The 19,177-nt window shown below is 41.4% G+C and overlaps 1 protein-coding gene across 2 annotated transcripts in view; it reads right to left on the bottom strand.

Annotated features, from left to right (window-relative positions):
• Positions 1–2,482: 2,482 nt before the first annotated feature.
• Positions 2,483–19,177, bottom strand: part of SCG3 (secretogranin III) — a 35,630-nt gene continuing 18,935 nt past the window's right edge. For both annotated transcript variants that reach the window (XM_059181550.1, XM_059181549.1), the window contains 3 exons: positions 18,892–19,023; positions 8,826–8,906; positions 2,483–3,064 (listed from right to left, as the gene is read on the bottom strand). In XM_059181550.1, coding sequence (XP_059037533.1) covers positions 2,946–3,064; positions 8,826–8,906; positions 18,892–19,023 — 332 coding nt within the window. In that variant the 3' untranslated portion in view covers positions 2,483–2,945. The remainder of the gene's footprint in view (positions 3,065–8,825; positions 8,907–18,891; positions 19,024–19,177) is intronic.

The raw sequence follows: 19,177 nt of genomic DNA, 5'->3' as shown, positions 1-19,177 counted from the left end.
TAAATTGTTTTTGAAATGGTGACAGCTTCTCCGTTTTAAATGCTTTTATTATTATAACTGGAATTTTGAAAATGTTTCAGTAATGTAAAAGTAAATCGATCATGGGTATTAGTAACCTTTACATTTTCATAATATTTTTCCTGATTTGTTTGAGATATGGTATAAACATAGACTATAATGAGAAGGAGAAATTTAAAATGCCATGCTCTTGACACATTGGTGAATTCTAGTTTAGATTTCCCTGTGTCACTTTATAGATTGTTTCATAGTGTTCATTTGAATTGAGGATGAAGTTTTTATTCACATAATTTGTCTTTTATCATATGTATAGGTTACAGCCATAAATCTTAAGCAAAATATTACTTAGAGTTAAACTCTTTTTGGTCTCAGTTTTTATTCAAATACCAGGTTAAAGAAATCACTGAGCTCCCACAAAAATTCCCTATATTTATCTCTCCCCGGCATCCCCATAGGAATCTGCTTTCTGTGGGGGCAAACAGGACTCTCCCCTCATTTTCTCTTCCTTGTCCTGCTCCTCCAGGTCTTCCACTAAGCAGGAAACATCAATGGAGCAGAGCTTCCAGAACCAGAACTGCACATTTCCAGCCCTTGAGGGTGACCAACAGGTGCACGCATGGGAAACACTGGTCATCTGCCCCTGTCTCGAATTTCTTGTTTGTTCATAACATGCACACTCCCTGATGTGTTGGTTTTTTTTTTTCTCATGCTGTTACCATCTTTGATATAGTGTGATCTCTTGATCGTGCTTTGCTACTACCTGACTATGGGGGGGGGGGTAGTTGGGGAGAAAACAGAAAAATAAAGGAAGGGAAAACACTGTGCACATAAGACAAGGTCTAGGCCTCCGGAGGCCCAGAAACTTTCAAAAATGTAAAGTTATCATGCTGTTTAACGTGACATGATCTGAAACTTGAGAGTGATCCAAAAGACATAAATCCAAAAATGCTGTCCAAAAGATAGAATATAAGCAGAAATGTAAAATTCAGACCACAATCTTAAAAAGCTTCTTCTGAGTATTTCTTTGTTGCCTAAGGTCTACTCTTAGCACTTTCTGGCCAGGACATCCATCTCCTTCAAGTATTTAAAAACTCTGGATTTGTTGAGGCCACAGTTGAACTGTCTGGGACCAGAGTACTCTAGTGCTGCCTTGGAGGAGCGGACTGAGCCACAAGACACTGGGTTTGAGGCCTCGAGGCCCACTTTTAACCACTTCTTGCTCATCTGACTTTGAGTATGCTCTGTGTCCTTGTGAACCAGTTTCCTCATTTCTGAAACAAGGCCAATGAGCTCCCTTTTCTTTTGTCTTGGTTACTGCTCAGAGTTCATGAATGTCTGCGTGTCAGAAAACTACAATAAACTCCCTACATAAATGTCTTATTTTAAAATAGATTGCATAGATATCTAGATAAATTATAGAAAAATGAATGAATAAAATGCTTTAATTGCAGCCAGACTTTTTTTTTGTCCTGATGAACAAGCAGCCTACTTGGACTATAGGACATGGGCGAATGATCGGTCATGTTATCAAAGATGACATTAAAAGTGTCTGACTCATTGAGTTGGGCAAGGATAATTTGGGCAGAGGTGTTTCTAGTTCCCTCTTACTGCTCACCAGGGAGTAATGACTTCTCTAGAACATACCAAGTTTAGTTTTTGTAGGTGTCAGGCTTTGGTTTTGTTTATTTTTACAACTCTAGAGAGGATGGGGAGGAGCAGCAGTGGTTTCCTCCCAGAGAAAAATAACCTCTTAATACTTTCCCCTGTAAGTTCCCCAGCCCTCACCAAAAAGTAGATACCAAGGAGGAGCATTCTAGACAAGTATCAGAAGGCTGTTTGAAGTTATGACAGGTAATACACAAAGATTATATTATTTTTAAGATTTCAAGCTGAAATAGATAGAAAAATGTTATAACTTTATGCTGAATAATGCATTTCCAAAGGATTCTCTGGCTTGGGAGCATTGTCCATTACCAACCATTTCAGGAGGACGTTGGGCCACTGTGTGTTGTTTCCAGAGCTGTGTTTGTGATGGAAGCTGAGGAAGAGGAGTTGCAGGGGCCCCAAGTTCATTAACTTTTTCTTCCAGGAAAACTCGTTTAAAAGCTTTGGTCCACGAAGAGACTGATTGTTTTCTCTGTTTCTTTCCTACTGCCTGGCCCTCTTGCTCTCTGTTGAGAAACCGTGGCCTGGATTAAATTCAGTTTAGATAACTCAGGTCTGGCAGACATGTTTACTTTGCTTCTGCAGTATTTATGACCTCATTTTTCTCCTTGGAGAGCACATAGTTATCCCTATTAATAAACAAACTTGATGTCTGGAAATGTCAAGAGTGGGGAGAAATTGTTGATGAGTCCAGCAAACCCTATGCTTATCTTTCAGGTTCCTTTTTGCACCACTGGGCCTGATAAAGAGCCAGCAGGAACAGTCAAAAAAGCAGAGTTATCCTTTAAGCTAGAGAGGCTTGGAGGAAATATTAATTTATTTTAACTCCAGAAGGGAACTGGAAATGACATCTTCTAACAGATAGAGTCTAGGAGGTGCTTTGGTACCCAGCATGCCTTGAAAACAGAACCCCCTAATTCTTTGCCTGTGGGGTCCCTCTGGGTGTGACACAGCGGGAAGAAGCTTCAATTTTAAGTTCTGTCCATGACAGCCTTTCCAAAGCCACATATCTCTGATTATAAAATGTAAATCTATAAGGAAATGAGGATTCTATATACAAAAGCGCAGCTTATATACATCTTTACTTTTCAGACAGTTTTTATGGCAAGAAAGCTATGTTGAACCACTTCTAAAAGGTTAACTACTGCAATTTCATCACTTTCTAATAATCCTTGGGTCAAATATCTTTAATGACAGAATTAGAAGTGTTTTAAGCTACGTTTGCTGGGATAATCTAAAGACTCCCAGATCTTCCGCCACTTTTACAGGCTGCTGTAGATACGCTTGATGGCATCGGCTTCTTCTTCATCAAGGATGCCTTTCTCCACATAAGCATCAGCTTGTTGGTTGATGAAGTCCCTCATCTTTGAAAGGTCATAATCTGAAAAATATTGTTAGCGTATCGTGAGCAATGATCAGGAAAGAGACTTCCCATTACAATGATTACCATTAGCTAAGAAGCTTTTAATGCAACAACACAACTACCATTTCATCCTTGTCTTTCACATTGGAAAACATAACAGCTCTTGGCATTTGTTCAGTCTTTAGAGTTTAAAACTGTGTGTGTGTGTATGATATTACCTCATTTGCTGTCCATCACTCCTGCAAGGTGTTCAGGTGGGGAGTGCCACCCTCATTTGACCATGGAGGGAACAGGCTCATAGACCAGGACTTTGCAAACTTAATGTGTATACCAATCACCCAGGGTTCTTACAGGTTTGTATTAGTAGGTCTGACGTGGAACTCCGGGTTCTGCATGTTAAATAAGCTCCAGGGCGATGTCGATGCTGTCAGTCTAGGAATCACATTGGGATAACAAGATCCTACAGCTTAAGTACCTTGTTCAGGCTCACACAGGTAGTAAGAGTTACAAACAGAACCAGGTGTTTTGGTTTTCTGCAATTGTTATACAGGTTAAGTCAGTGTTGATGGGACGACCCACTTTTTTTTTTTTTTTTCCCAAATGAAGAATTGCTGTGATTTTTTACATTATCTGAATTATATGCATGGAGCAAAACAAACAAAAAATTATATGTATGAGCTTTTTTTTTTTTTTTTTGAGAAACCTCTTTATGGGTCTTCTGTCCTACTTAAACAAAAAAACCTATGTAAACCATAAAACCACCCATCAAAAACAAAGATCCCCAAGTAAGGAGGCTGCCTGTGGCATTCTTCTGAAGGCTTAAAGAAAACCCACATCCTCCTTGATGCTTATTGTTAAAAAAATGGAAAATACGGAAACATGGAAATAAAATTCAAATCACCTGAATTTTATCTGTCATAAATAACCACAGATGTTTTGTTTTACTTTCTTGCTTTTCAAATATATCTATCTCAACCCGGAATTGAGATCATGGTATATATACAACCTTATTAACGAGCTACTTTCCCTTTACCCAGTAAGTATCAATATTCTTAAGAAACTCTTTTCATGGCTACATGCAGTGCATCCTATGGTGGTACCAAAATCCATGACTCACATCTCTCAGGGCTGGACGTGTGGGTCTTCTTATACCCCAGCATACTTGGGAAGACCCCCCCCCCCCACCCAGATTTCAAGTTGCCTGAGGCTGTGTTCCTTGAGGACAGTGCCATTCAACTTGGCTATAGCAGCCCCTGGAACAGAGCCTTGCCTTCTGTCAGTTTGTAAAGGAGAAGAAAAAGGAAAGAGTGGGGAACAAAAGCTCAGAGCTCCCGTGAAACGAAAACTATAAAAAACATTGCTACTTTCCCTTTACCCAGTAAGTATCAATATTCTTAAGAAACTCTTTTCATGGCTACATGCAGTGCATCCTATAGTGGTACCAAAATCCATGACTCACATCTCTCAGGGCTGGACGTGTGGGTCTTCTTATACCCCAGCATACTTGGGAAGACCCCCCCCCCCACCCAGATTTCAAGTTGCCTGAGGCTGTGTTCCTTGAGGACAGTGCCATTCAACTTGGCTATAGCAGCCCCTGGAACAGAGCCTTGCCTTCTGTCAGTTTGTAAAGGAGAAGAAAAAGGAAAGAGTGGGGAACAAAAGCTCAGAGCTCCCGTGAAACGAAAACTATAAAAAACATTGCTGTGAGCGCCAGGTGTTTATCATATCAAGCGAGCCAAGGTTTAGAGAAAAGCTGTTTCTCCTCCAGGAAAGAGGCGTTTGTTCCCGTTAGGGGTTGGCCACGAAGATTAAAGAGACCACTGTAGCCCCAGGCACTTCACAACTGTCATCTGTCTTGCTCCTCAAGGGACTCCCTGAGGTAAGCGTTAGTAACCCCATCTCAGGGATGAAGAACAGGACAAAGGAGGTAAGTCACTTGCTCAGGTCAGGCGGAGTCTGGTTCTGAGCCCCATTCTGTCTGCAGTTCCTGCTTTGGCCATCTACAGCCTTGAAGTAGGGAATGTGAAGTAACGAACAGGTGTAAAACCCAAGTTCAGCAAGTGCTTGGGGTTTCTGTTGTTGGTGTTCTTTTTCACTTTCCCTTGCTGTCAGGACAAAACAGAATGGAGCTGAACATACATTTTGTGCACCCCTCACCAGCGGATTGCTGACTGACTCGGAGGGCACAAAGAGGCCCCTCCTGATGATTGCTGGTTCAGATTAATAACGGCTCTCCCAAGCTCGCTGCAGGGTCGACATCTTTAGTGGGACGAAAGGCAGCCCAAGAGCAGATGTGAAGAGGTCCAGGTGATTTGAATGGATGCAAAGGAAAACTGTATCGTTAAGATGTAGCTGTCATGCGTGCCTGGGAAAAACAAGCATGGTGCAGAAGAAAGGCTGCTGGCTGCCTGTTAAGGTCACCCAAGTGAGGAACCACCTTGTTAACCTTAAGACTGTTTTAAGGTAGGGGCGTCTGGGTGGCTCAGTGGGTTAAGCCACTGCCTTCGGCTCAGGTCATGATCTCAAGGTCCTGGGATCGAGTCCCACGTCGGGCTCTCTGCTCAGCGGGGAGCCTGCTTCCTCCTCTCTCTCTCTCTGCCTGCCTCTCTGCCTACTTGTGATCTCTCTGTCAAATAAATAAATAAAATCTTTAAAAAAAAAAAAAAAAGAATGTTTTAAGGTTGTTAACACTCCAAAGAGAAAAGGGCTGTGATTCAGTTTTTTAAAAGTACAGACTTTAAGGGTGTATAAAGTTTTTCCTTCTCCTCAGTATCACATCACAGGGACCTCCCTTTCCTGGATTTGGAAAGGAGACGCAGGTCACCCAAACCCAGCAAAGGGCATCCACAGAGGTTAAGGAAGGTCAGAACTCCTAGAGCAAATGGACTTGCTGCTCACACAGCTGCAGTCACTCCAAGGTCCCAGATCTAGGCTTAACGAGGTGAGCTAGGTCAAGCAGAGCACATACAAAGGCAATGGAAGAAAGGCTTTCTGCTTCTGCCTTTAGGAGGGTGTAAGGCAGATAGCCCCCACTGCTTACAGGCAAAGGGGAGCCCCAAACTCAACACTATCATTCTGCAGTTTGCTCACAGTCTTTTGAGATGCAAGCACTAGGGTTCCATGCTTCACTAGGTTGGTCATTTCTGGAAGTGGAAAATTAAATTGCAGGATGTTGCGGGTCATGCCCAGGGTCTGATTCATGTTAATCAGTGAAAGAAAGAACGTTAAGTACTCTAAACTGTTGGACCATAAAATGAATATTGGTTTCAAAATGTGTTTGGTACTTATTGTATTGCACTCATTCTAAGATCAACATTTTTTTAAAGTCTTCACAGTCACTGATGGCACATTATAATTTTTCTTCCTTAGTGGTATATGAAACAATGGTGCATTTTTCAATCAATGACAGATTTGATGAAATATGGTTCATGTGAATTTGAATGGAACTGACAGAGTGGAAATTCACACCATTCTGAACCAAATAAAATGAAATACATGCAAAAAGCTGATAATTGTTTCCATCTCACTCAATTTAAAAAGATCACAAGCTAAAGAGGAGCAAGAAATATCTCTTTCTCCCATTGTACTCTATCTCAGTGGTTCCGAAACTTGTCTACACAATGGAATCATGGATGCTTCTGTCCGATGCTTCTGTCCTTCCACTTGAGTGTCTGATTTAGTGGTTCTGAGATGCAACCTGGGCATTAAGACCCTGAGGGGCTCCACACGAGATCTGAATACACATTCAAGTTTGAAAATACCTCTCATTTCATTTTATTTATTTATTTATGTTTAAGATTTTATTTATTTATTTGTCATAGAGCAGGCAGAGTGGCAGACAGAGGCAGGGAGAAAAGCAGGCTCCCTGCCGAGCAAGGAGCCCAATGCAGGACTCAATCCCAGAGGCCTGGGATCATGACCTGTGCTGAAGGCAGTGGCTTAACCAACTGAGCCACCCAAGTAGGTGTCCTTCATCTCATTTTAAAAGCATCACTTGGCAACTGCTTGGTCAGATACCTGGGACTCATGGTGGACTCCTCTCTTCACGTTGCTCTCAAGTTTCTCCCTTCTTTATTTCTGCTGCCTTGCCTCTGTGTAAGCCCCATCATTTCTGCTCCAGATCCTCCAATCTCTGCCCAGTCCTCTGGGGTCCTATTTCTTCAATCAGCTCCTAGCCTAATTAAGCCATAGTTTAGGCTCTTCTGGCTGAATTTTACCTCTTTTGCAGGGTGCACAAGCTCCTTCCTGATCTGGCTGCTACCCACCATCCCATAGACACCCAGTGTTCCAGGGAAACTGAGTTAGCTCCGGTTCCCAGAACACATGACTCTTTTGTCTCTTTATGTCTTGGCACCCAGTGTTGCCTCTGCCTCCAACTCTCGTCCCTTAGCTTTCCAGCAAAGGCTTTCCTGTGGACCTTACTCCCACTGCTATATCTGCCTGTAAAGAGATGGGCTCCCCACCTTTGCACCACTCCACCTGTTTGTGATAGCACTGAGCAGGGCCATCTGTAGCTTAAGTGATGCTGGGAGCTCCTTGGGGGGCTGGGGAGGACAGGAGGAGGCTGCAGCTTCCATTTTCACTTCTCTGGTACTCAGAACAGAACAGTCTTATTCTGTGTTTTATTTTAAGTAAATGACTGACAGCTTTTATGACTGCAGGGTACATCTAATATGTGGTCACAAATGCCTTTGTTTAAGATACTCAAAGGAATGATCCTAGGGTCCTGGGATCGAGCCCCGCATCGGGCTCTTTGCTCAGCAGGAAGCCTGCTTCCCTTCCTTTCTCTCTGCCTGCCTCTCTGCCTGCTTGTGATCTTTCTCTGTCAAATAAATAATAAATAAAATCTTAAAAAAAAATAAGAGGGGCGCCTGGGTGGCTCAGTGGCTAAAGCCTCTGCCTTCGGCTCAGGTCATGTTCTGAGGGTCCTGGGATCAAGCCCCACATAGGGCTCTCTGCTCAGCAGGGAGCCTGCTTCCCCCCCCCCCCCCGCCCCCTCTGCCTGCCTCTCTGCCTACTTGTGATCTCTCTGTCAAATAAATAAATAAATCTTAAAAAAAAAAAAAAAGATACTCGAAGGAGAGGAACCTGGGGGACTCAGTCAGTTAAGCATTTGACTCTTGATTTCAGCTCAGGTCATGATCTTAGAGTCATGGGATTGAGCTCTGCACTGGACTCCATGCTGGGTGTGGAGCCTGCCTAGGATTCTCTATCCCTCTTTCTGCCCCACCCTTGCCTCCTCTGCCTCTAAAAATGTAAGTAGGGGCACCTGGGTGGCTCAGTCAGTTAAACATCTGCCTTTGGCTTGGGTCATGATCCCAGGGTCCTGGGATGAGCCCCGCATCAGGCTCCCTGCTCAGTGGAGAACCTGCTTCTCCCTCTCCCTGCCGCTCTGTCTGCTTGTGCTATCTCTATCTCTCTGTCAAATAAAAAAACAAAATCTTTTTAAAAAACCTAAAAATATTTTTAAAATTTAAAAAATACTCCAAGTAAAGGGCAAAGTGTTGATAATTATTGGAGGTAGTTGATGGATACATGGGGATTCATTATACTATTCTCTCTACTTTTGTTTGACGTTTTTCATAATAAAATGTCAAAGAAAAGGCCTATGCTTGAGAGGTTGTTATGAAAAATAAGAGAAATGGAGATTCTATTCCTGCACTGGCATTCCTTCTTCCTGGAGTCTTTTTATACTGGTTTGATTATGGGAAACTTCATTTAACAAGAACCCCTGACAAATGGGTAAAATTGGCAGTTTACCACCACACTAAATTCTTACCTTCTTTATTTCCTTTTTTGTTGTGTTTCTTTAACCATTCAATATTTTTTCTGATGGCTTCCAAATAGGCTTCTGTTTTCCCTGGAAAAGGGCAGAGAATCCCTATGAAACACTCATAAAATATCACTGCATTTCTTTTTAAAGATTATACTCTTGCCTAGAGCCATAAACCCTGGACTTGTCGAGTTCTTGTGAGGCGGTATCACTCATGAAGTAGTGTGCATAATTGTGTGCATGGGGTGTGTGTGTGGGGAGGGGGTTGGCTGCTGAGGAGAGTGGGTAGGGATGATTCCATGAGACAGGACCAGGCTAGTGTCAAGGAGCCATTACACACACACACACACCCCCCCATCTGATGTCCTGACAGAAAAGTTTTGATTCAGTTCACTGGATAGGTAGGGGCCTTGAATTCTTAGACTGCATCATTTCTGGTCAGCACTGGTTCTTCCAAACTGGGGAGTATTCTCAGGTCAAGAACTAAATCGGAGTGGTGATACTCCCAAACTGAAAAGACTCTATCACTAAATGAATGATGTTAAGTACGTCCGTGTGTGTGACTTTGTGTAGGCCGTCATACAAGTCTTCTGCCCAGTCTGGTAGGGGGTGTGTAAAAACTCAGATGAAGAGGAGACACAGGCCTCATTTCAAGGTTTGGATGTAAACCTTAGAACTCATTCTAGTAAAGCTCCCCGGGGGTAAACCTTCTCCTCAGGTGTGGTGAGAGGAAACTAGGCATCACTGAAACACCTGCTCCCCATGCCCTTTATATGCACTGTGGCCTGCAAGTGGGCAGGATAAGGAAACTAAGGTTTAAAGAGGTAAGTGACTGGGCTGAGACCGCATCGGAAATAGCAGTAGAATTTAGACGCTGGTCTCACCAAGGTTCTGCTACCTGCATCATCTGAAAGGAAAGATCTGTCTTGGGACCTTGACACTGATATAGCCTTGTTCTGTCTCAAAGAAATCAACCACACCTGAAAGCAGAGGAAGTCCCTAGGGCTCAGAGTGTCTGCACCAAGGGACCAGGTAGTCTAGAGAATTCTGAAGAGCCTGAGAAAGAAGCCTTCAAAGTACAGGAGCTCTGCAAGAAGTAACGGCTGCCCAAGCTCAATGGTGACCACCCATTCCGAGCTCCTTGTTGAGCCCTGCTACCTCTAGTGTACTGCCCAGACTTCCTGGTTGAGTTAGGACGCTTAGGACGTGCCCAGGGCTGTGCTTTGTGCTCCAAAATACCCTATCCCTTTCACTATTCACCACACCCTCTTCAGGTGCTCCCATTTCCTCCCAGTGTTACAGATGAAGAAACTGAAGCAGAGAGAGACAAAATAACATGTTGAAGGTCAGATGACTAGTCAGCTGTGAAGCCAGGCTTGAACCCCCGGTTCATCTGACTACAGTCCATGAATGACAACACTGCCCAAGGATCTGCTGATGCTCCGGTTTCTGCCTCTGCATTTACCTAAGTGACCTCCTGGGCATCTTTCTTCCTGATCTTGTAAGCCCAAACTCTTGCCTCACCACTGCGGCTTCATGTTACCCGGACCCAAAGAAGCACAGGGAAGTTCCTGTGCCAAAGGGATGAGTGGACAAGAGAAGAGATTCACACTTTTCACCCCAAATTCACTGTAATCGCCTGTGTGGAAGAAGTCTTTGTTTCAATGCTTTGTTTTTAAGAATGTTGGAGCAAATGAAAGACCAAGTCCTCCTGGCTGAAGTTATAATGTTACAATACAATGAACATAGTGATATTCATTGCCTGTTGCTTGTTTGCTGAGAAGGTCAGTTGGATTTGGTAGCATAAAAACAGTTATTCTATTTCAAATTAATTCGTATAGAAAAAGCATTTTGAACAAAGAAAGAAATCTTAGTAGAGACTATTTCTAAAGAACGCGGCTTCATTGTTTTTAAAGCATTTAAATCCAATTAGTGGATCTCATATAGGGCTTTAACAGAATTTGTTATTAGCACAGTAAGAAATCAGGACTTCTGAAACTTTTAAGAATGTTTGAAAATGATCTTGTTCTTTAAATCATGTTAAGCATTCACCCCCACAATCTTATTTATGATATAGCATAATGTGGAAAGCTTATTCAAGAAAAAGAAAACCTGAGCTTAGTCTCTGTAAATACTGTGTTACACACTCTCAATTAGGAGGGGCGCCTGGGTGGCTCGGTTGGTTAAGCATCCAACTCTTGGTTTCAGCTCAGGTCATGATGTCAGGGTCATGAGACTGAGCCTCATATTGGGCTCTGAACCGGGCAGGGGGTCTGCTTGAGATTCCCCCTCCCACTGTCTCCCTCTCGCATGCTGTCTCTAAAAATAAAATAAATAAATAAACTTTTAAAAAAGCATATCCTTATTTTTAAAACTAGTAGAGTACAGAATAAATATGGGCTTTTTGCCACAATGTAGCAGAAACTGTTGCTTCCCCAACTTCCTGTCTGCTTTATTCCACATATGCTAATAGAGGGGCCCTCACCTAATGATGGGTAGAATGGTAGATAAATACCCAGTTTCCTTTTGCTTCAGGAACATTCCACACAGCCTCCCAGAGATCATCTGTGGGACTGAGCTCCAGTTACAACTGAAGCCAGTGTGTGAACCCAGCTTATATGGGACTCTTTCCTCTCCCTGTCTCATGTACCTATACCCCCCAGAGGTATTCCCTGGGGTCATCTCCCTATTAAACTTGACCTCAAATCCTTCTCTCAGGATCTGCTTCAGAAGGAACCCAACCTAAGGCAATTTGAAATAGAGGACTTGGCATCATCTTGTTAGCTGCTTTTTGCTCCGGAACTGATTTCCTATAAAAATTTTGGGGGGCACCTGGGTGGCTCAGTGGGTTAAAGCCTCTGCCTTTGGCTCAGGTCATGGTCTCAGCATCCTGGGATGGAGCGATGGAGCCCCGCATTGGGCTCTCTGCTCAGTGGGGAATCTGCTTCCTCCTCTCTCTCTGCCTGCCTCTCTGACTACTTGTAATCTCTGTCTGTCAAATAAATAAATAAATAAATAAAATCTTCTTAAAAAATGTTAAATTTTTAAAAGTATGAAATGGGAGTGCCTGGGTGTCTCAGATGGTTAAATGTCTGCCTTCAGCTCAGGTCATGATCCCAGGGTCCTGGAATCGAGTCCCACATCGGGTTCCTGGCTCATTGGGGAGCCTGCTTCTCCCTCTCCCTCTGCCTCTCCCCTGGCTCATGCTCTCTCTCTCTCTTTGTATCTCTCTGTCTCAAATAGATAAATAAAATTTTTTTAATTAAATAAAAATTATGAACTTCTTGAAAGTAATTTTATCCACTATACTGATATTACCAACCCATGACCGAAAATGAGTTTACTGCAGCTTAAAGAAATCTATTCTGTAATCCATTAAAACTAAACTACGATCTTGTGGATCATAACCACATATGATTGGGACAGTTTTTCTAATTTATTTATTTTTTAAAGATTTTTGTTTTAGATTTTATTTATCTGACAGACAAGAGATCACAAGTAGGCAGAGAGGCAGGCAGAGAGAGAGAGGGGGAAGCAGGCTCCCCGCTGAGCAGAGAGCCCGATGTGGGGCCCGATCCCAGGACCTTGGGATCATGACCTGAGCCGAAGGCAGAGGCTTTAACCCACTGAGCCACCCAGGCGCCCCAACTAATTTATTTATTTTTAAAGGTTTACTTATTTGAGAGAAAGAGAGTGAGGGTGAGTGGGAGGAGGGTGTTGGTAGAGGGAGAAGGGAGAGAGAGAATCCTGAAGCAGACTCTGTGGTAAGTGTGGAGTCCAGTGCAGGGCTCAATCCCACAACCCTGAGATCATGGCCTAAGCCCAAACCAAGAGTTTGGGCTCAATGGACTGTGCCACCCAGGTGTCCCAACAGTTTCTCTAATTTAAAATAGACCCTCCCCCAGCACTCTCATTCTCCTCTTCTGCTTTATTTTTATCTATAACACTATCACTTTCTACCAAATTATATAATTTATGCAAGTTTATTGTTTGTCTTCCTCCCTTAGAAATATTTCTTATTTGCTGATAAAGCCTGACATTTGTAGTAGTCTATTTGTAGTAGTCTACCAATAAATATTTGTCAAATAAGTGAATGGAAAAAGGCTTCTTAGATGCTGAATTGTAATCAGAAGAATTTTACTTTTTTTTTTTTTTAAGATTTTTTATTTATTTATTTGACAGAGAGAGATCACAAGCAGGCAGAGGCAGGCAGAGAGAGGAGAGGAGGAAGCAGGCTCCCCGCTGAGCAGAGAGCCCGATGTGGGACTCGATCCCAGGACCCTGAGATCATGACCTGAGCCGAAGGCAGCGGCTTAACCCACTGAGCCACCCAGGCGCCCAGAATTTTACTTTTTTAAAGTGTAAATGGTACAGATTTCTGTTTTTAGCAAAAAAATAAAGTTTATTTGAAAGACTTGAAGTATAATGAATTCTGAATTGAAATGACAGTTATAGCAGAAACAATTTAAAATACCTACAAATGTGCTAGACATACTATATCCATATGTCATTTAATCTTCATGGTACTCTAAGAAATTAGCATTTTCATTCCCATTTACTCGCAAGGGAACTAATGCTCAAAGAAGTTAAGTGACATGCCCAAAGGAACACAGCTAAGTAAAGGTCAGGACCTGGTCTTGAGCTAGAATGAATCTAGAGCCTCTACAGACTGTAGCTGGGTAAAATCCACCTTTTAGACTAAAACAATTTAGTCCCTGTTGTTGTTGTTACCAAACTAGCCTACAAGGCAGTGGTTCTCAAACTTGGCTGCCTACTAGAGTCACTTAGAGGAGGTTTTAAAAATCCTGATGCCAAGGTTACTCCTCATACCAGTTAAATGAGACTATCCAGGGGTAGGGGCCAAGCATGATTTTTAAAAAATGGTCCTGAGGTTCCCATGTGGGGTGGGCGGGAATTTGGGAACCACTGCCACCAGCATTGAGCCCTCCACACACTTACTGGAGCACTGGTGACAGGTGAATGAAATCAGGTGTCTTCTGCTCTTAGAGAGGAACAGCTGGTTCCTATTTACATTTTCTTTTCCGGGGAACTGGAAAGCAAATCTTTTATTTACACAGTGTGCAGTAAAAGCCCATGAGAGTCCACTTTGGAAAGCTGGACTATTTTTTTCAAATTTATTTCAGTTTCCTTTGAAAACAAATAGCTCATGGCTGAGGTAATATGGCACAATCTTTAAAACATATGCTGAAGCAGATGGGAAGAGGGCCAGGATCAAGAAGCAGCCCTGCTTTTTCTGGCTGTTCTGGTTTTCAGCACTGCAAAAGTAATACCCCTTTTTATACACAAATGCTAACCTGATCTGTCCCCCCAGCCCCGTAAAGACAACAGCAACAACAAACCTGTAGAAATCAATAGAATGAACCTATTGAATACTGGATATACTAAAGATATTAGAGCTTAAGAGTGTTTATAAAAAATTAAATTTTATACCCTTAAAATTCTGTGAAGATGACATGATTATAGTTTTGAATGGCATAAAGTCAAGTCAGTGATAATGGTATCATGGATGCCAACATGGCCTCAGAGCCATTCATTTCAAGAATTTCAGTACAATGGGGCACCTGGGTGGCTCAGTGGGTTAAAGCCTCTGCCTTCGGCTCAGGTCATGATCCCAGGGTCCTGGGATCGAGTCCCGTATCAGGCTCTCTGCTTGGCAGGGAGCCTGCTTCCTGCCCCCTCTCTCTCTGCCTGCCTCTCTGCCTACTTGTGATCTCTGTCTGTCAAATAAATAAATAAAATCTTAAAAAAAAAAAAAAGAATTTCAGTACGATGCTGACATTTTTATCTGCCCCAAAGAAATACTCAGAGGAGTACTGGATGGAAGTCAAGGGGCATGGGTTCAAGATCTGGCTCTGCCACTCTGGCTAGGAGATCTTGGGTGAGTTCCTTAATTCTCTGAGCCTCAGTTTATTTATTTATAATTTAAGGATGAATTCTGAAAAGAAGACCCATGGGTTCTACATATAAAAAGAAATTCTCCTTTGCTATCCTCAAAAAATCTCTGTTGATTGGCGGTTTCCTGTGCCCATGCTTAGCTCCTGGCATATTTGCTGACTCACAGGGGAGAAGACTGGACTTACTATTTTTGGACATTCTTAGCAGAATGACTTGGGGCTTGAATAAAGGCACAGATTTTTCTCCTCTTGTGTTGCTTTAAAAATAACAGCATCCTCATGAGTTAGCCAATTTATTAATTAAACAGGCTACCTTCTCTTTTCTAGTTTCTGTAAGGAAGATAAGGGAATGATAGAATATTTCTGTGAAAGGTGTCTTAGAGATCACTTTTTTCACCTATATCCATTATCTGGCCATAAATTTGACAGAGGATAGCTTTGGAATGAGTTATGATAATGCATATCTTATCCCTTGGACAGTTAAAAAAAAAAGATTTTCAGTGACTCATAGAGCAAAAGTGAATGAGTAAACATCAACTGGCAAATAGACCCACATTGAGATCATGGAATAAAGGTTTAAAGTCTTTTTCTTTAGTCTCCAGAGAGCAACTTGCTTGAAAAATTAGGTAACTTTATAAATAGTTGAAATCAGAATAAATTTGATTTCATTGGCATATCCCTAAATTTAAGAGTTACTGAGTCATTCATTGATTATACCAATTAGAAATCAGTATTTTAAAAGATTATTCTATTTAAAAAAAAAAAAGATTTTATTTGTTTACTTGACAGAGAGACAGAGAGAGAAGGAACACAAGCAGGGAAAAGGGGAGAGAGGGAAGCAGACTCCCCCTCAGGGAGCCTGATGAGGGCTCAATCCCAGGACCCTGGAATCATGACCCAAGCCAGAGGGCAGACATTTAACAACTGAGCCACCCGGCTCCCCTAAAAGATTATTCTTAATATGAGTATGTGTAGGATAGAAGAGTTGAAATAGTCTAACAACTATATTCAAAGGTGGATGTGCCATTTTTCATCACTGGTAATTAAATCAGATTTTTTGGTTTAACATTAAACCTAAAAAGAGAGCCATGGAAACATGCTCTATAAGTCTAAGGGCGATATAAATTCAGGGCATTGTTGTTTTTCCTATTCCTGTTACTATTCCTATTCCTCAGACGATCCAGCAGCATATGCTTGGCATGGTTGATAGTATTTGCTGTGGTTTGATGGGGGCCATCACGCCACATTGCCAGACCAAAACAGACTCTTTACAGATAGGCCTAACAACATGTTCTGCTTATAATTATATTTTAAAGTGGTTTTAACTGGACCATTACCTCATTCTTTGCTCTGCCCTGTACTGTCTTCCAACCTCTCTGATCTACGCACTCTTGACTCATCAATCAGGGAGCTATGTGCATACATATGTAGCTTGTATTACACTGGGCTGCATATGGGTTAAGAATCATTCTCAGATCATTTCGAAGCTTGCTTGAGTCCTTGGAGGTAAGCATTAATTCTTATATTACTTCTAGAGGTCTGCTTCCTGAGCCTAATGCCAGCCATGCCATTAGAATAAATGCTTATTTATAGCTGGATAAATGTCTCAGGAAACCCAGTAAATCCTGCTTTTACCCACATGGATGCTTTTATTTTTCTGTCCAGAGACAATACGGGTTGTCTCAGTGGGCTTTATAACATAGCAAAGCAAAGCAATTGTCAATACAATTTGGGGATGACATACTTTTCAAGAAATCCTGGCCCTTGGCCCATGCTGAGGATGGAGTTTTCTAAACTGTACTAAAATTAGTTTTCCTTATGTCAGAGTAAAAGGGGTCAGGGGTAGCATGAATAAATTAAATCTCCAAATAATGGAGAAGGAAATAATTTTAGTCCCAAATCTGTACACTCCTCCTAATATTTCGGGCAAGCCATTGCAAACAGTAACACTACAGGGATGGAGTTTTACTTTCTTCTCTCCCTATTAGTATCTGATGGAATTCCTAAGGAGAAAAGAAATCTAACCTCATCCTTAGTCTCTAAACACTCACATTCTAAATGGGATAGTAGGCTACCAAGAATTAACTCCTTCATATTCCTTTTTTACACAACATTTTCCTAAAATAAGCAAAGACACCTGGCAGCATCCATTCCCATGGATATTTGGATAATGGTGATAGAAGGTATTGTCTTAAGCACAGAGCATGCTGTCCCTACAAGTCAAAGGTCTTAGACGATGGCTTACTGTCTTTGGGAAATACAACCATCACACTTGGGTTGCTCCCAGAGGAGATGACCTAGGCATACTGGTTTTCTGTGGGGGTGAACAGCAGTGCTCTGTGCTGTCCAGTTCCTGGCTTTGTATCTCAGGCCACAGGGCCACTCTTTTCCTGGTTAGCTATCTTTTAAAAGTTTACCACTCCTTTTCCACCTGACATCTATTAGTATTAATGAGGATGTGGAGAAATTGAAACCCTTGCACACTTTGAGGGGGGCTGTAAAAACGTGTAGCTACTAGGGAAAACAGTATGGTGGTTCCTTAAAAAATTAAAAGCAGAATTAACATATGATCTTAGAATATTCACCCCCAAATTGAGTGCAGGATCTTGAGGAGATACTTCTATATGCATATTGATAGCATCATTATTTATAAGAGCCAAGAGGTGGAAGCAACCTAAGTATCCATAGACAAATGGGAAGATAAAAAATATTTGGTATATAAATGGTTAATGTGATCATTTTTATGTTATCTATATTTTACTATATGCTGAAAAAAAAAAGAAGAAGAAAAAACATTCAGAAGAGTTTACTACTCATCCGAAGTAAACCTAACGAAGTCAAGGCAGTGTGACTGGTTGGTCTACAAAGTCAGCAAACATGACAAGTACATTACCAATTCTCCCTTCTTTATGCTCATGACAAACATTATCAATTAATCATTCCCAAGTTCTTTCCTCCTGAGCCCAGATGCAACATCATAATCTTTCTTAACATAGGTTACTACATCAAAAGATTAGTGTTGATATGTCAGTTATTTTGATGTAGGAGAAAAATGTGATGGTCTACGAAGTCTATGCTAGAGGAAAAAAATACAATAATATAAAGCTTTAAAAGATTGGAAAAATCAACATGACCTTGATATATTAAGAAAAAAATTTTTTTTCCTATCTCAACAAAGTCCTGATAATTAAACTAGAAGTAGTACTTTTGGTCCATTGAACCATTTAACCCAGGTTCAGGTCTCTATGTTTTCTACAAAAAAGAACTAGAACTATTTGAAGAGGAATTGATTTTAGGTCTTGGGATGAGAAAGTTCAGTGAATCAAGAATATCCTTTTGTTGCCAGAGAGTAAAGATCCTTTAAAAACTACCGGGCACACTGGTTGCAATGAGCACTGGGTATTGTAATTATTGGGCTAGTTTAATGTGTGTTTTTGTGCATTTTAAAGTATTCAAGTTATTTAAGGAAATTTGATATATTGGATTTGTGATCTTTTTTTTATTTATTTATTTTTAAGATTTTTAAATTTTATTTGACAGATAGAGATTACAAATAGGCAGAGAGGCAGGCAGAGAGAGACAGGAGGAAGCAGGCTCCCCGCAGAGTAGAGAGCCCGATGCGGGGCTCAATCCCAGACCCTGGGATCATGAACTGAGCTGAAGGCAGAGGCTTAACCCACTGAGCCACCCCGGCGTCCTGGATTTGTGATTTTTAATCAGGTCCTTAAGACTGCTCGTCTCATTTCAATCACTATAGATGATTAAGGGAATATGCTCTGTTAAATCCATAAATATTGATGACTTTCTTGAATAAGTAGCATATGATTATTTAGAGGAATGTTAATTATGTCAAAAAAAGTATTTAAGAAATTATAAATTAGACCTTAAATGATGCACAAACGGTCATAAGTATTCCTCTCCAAGTACAAAAGTCCATTGGACAGTAAAGACCATCAGAAGACAGAACCAATTTGCCATTCTAGGAGACTCAAGACAATTAAAAAAGATTGTTATTCTAGTAAAGATACCATGTGCTGAATCTTTTCTATACAGATGGTGCTGATTTAGTTAGGGCTTGCATTTTTGATCAGCTTGGGTGTCATGACAATTTTTGCTCCTCCAATTTCATTGCCAACTTAAAGCTGTTAATTCCATACCTTTTGGCTCCTCTGTCTTTCCTCTTGGGTTATCATCTTTCGTGGAATCTTTCAATGTTCCATATTCTTTTTCCATCTTAGCTGCTTCTTCCTTGGTGCTATCTGTTTCTTCATGACTCTTTTCTGATGGTGCTGTAACCAGATTGTGCACTGTTGTTACCACCCTATTTCCTATCTATTAATTAATTCATAATGTAGAAATAAACTTTATTGTAAAGGTACTGTCTAAGGTCAGATAATTTTTCGAGCTGCAAGGGACCTTAGTGATTATCTTGTCCAACTTCCT

The sequence above is a fragment of the Mustela lutreola genome, chromosome 7 (genome assembly GCF_030435805.1).
Source record: "Mustela lutreola isolate mMusLut2 chromosome 7, mMusLut2.pri, whole genome shotgun sequence".
Taxonomy (NCBI): Eukaryota; Metazoa; Chordata; class Mammalia; order Carnivora; family Mustelidae; genus Mustela; species Mustela lutreola.
This window is presented reverse-complemented; position numbering and strand designations above follow the sequence as displayed.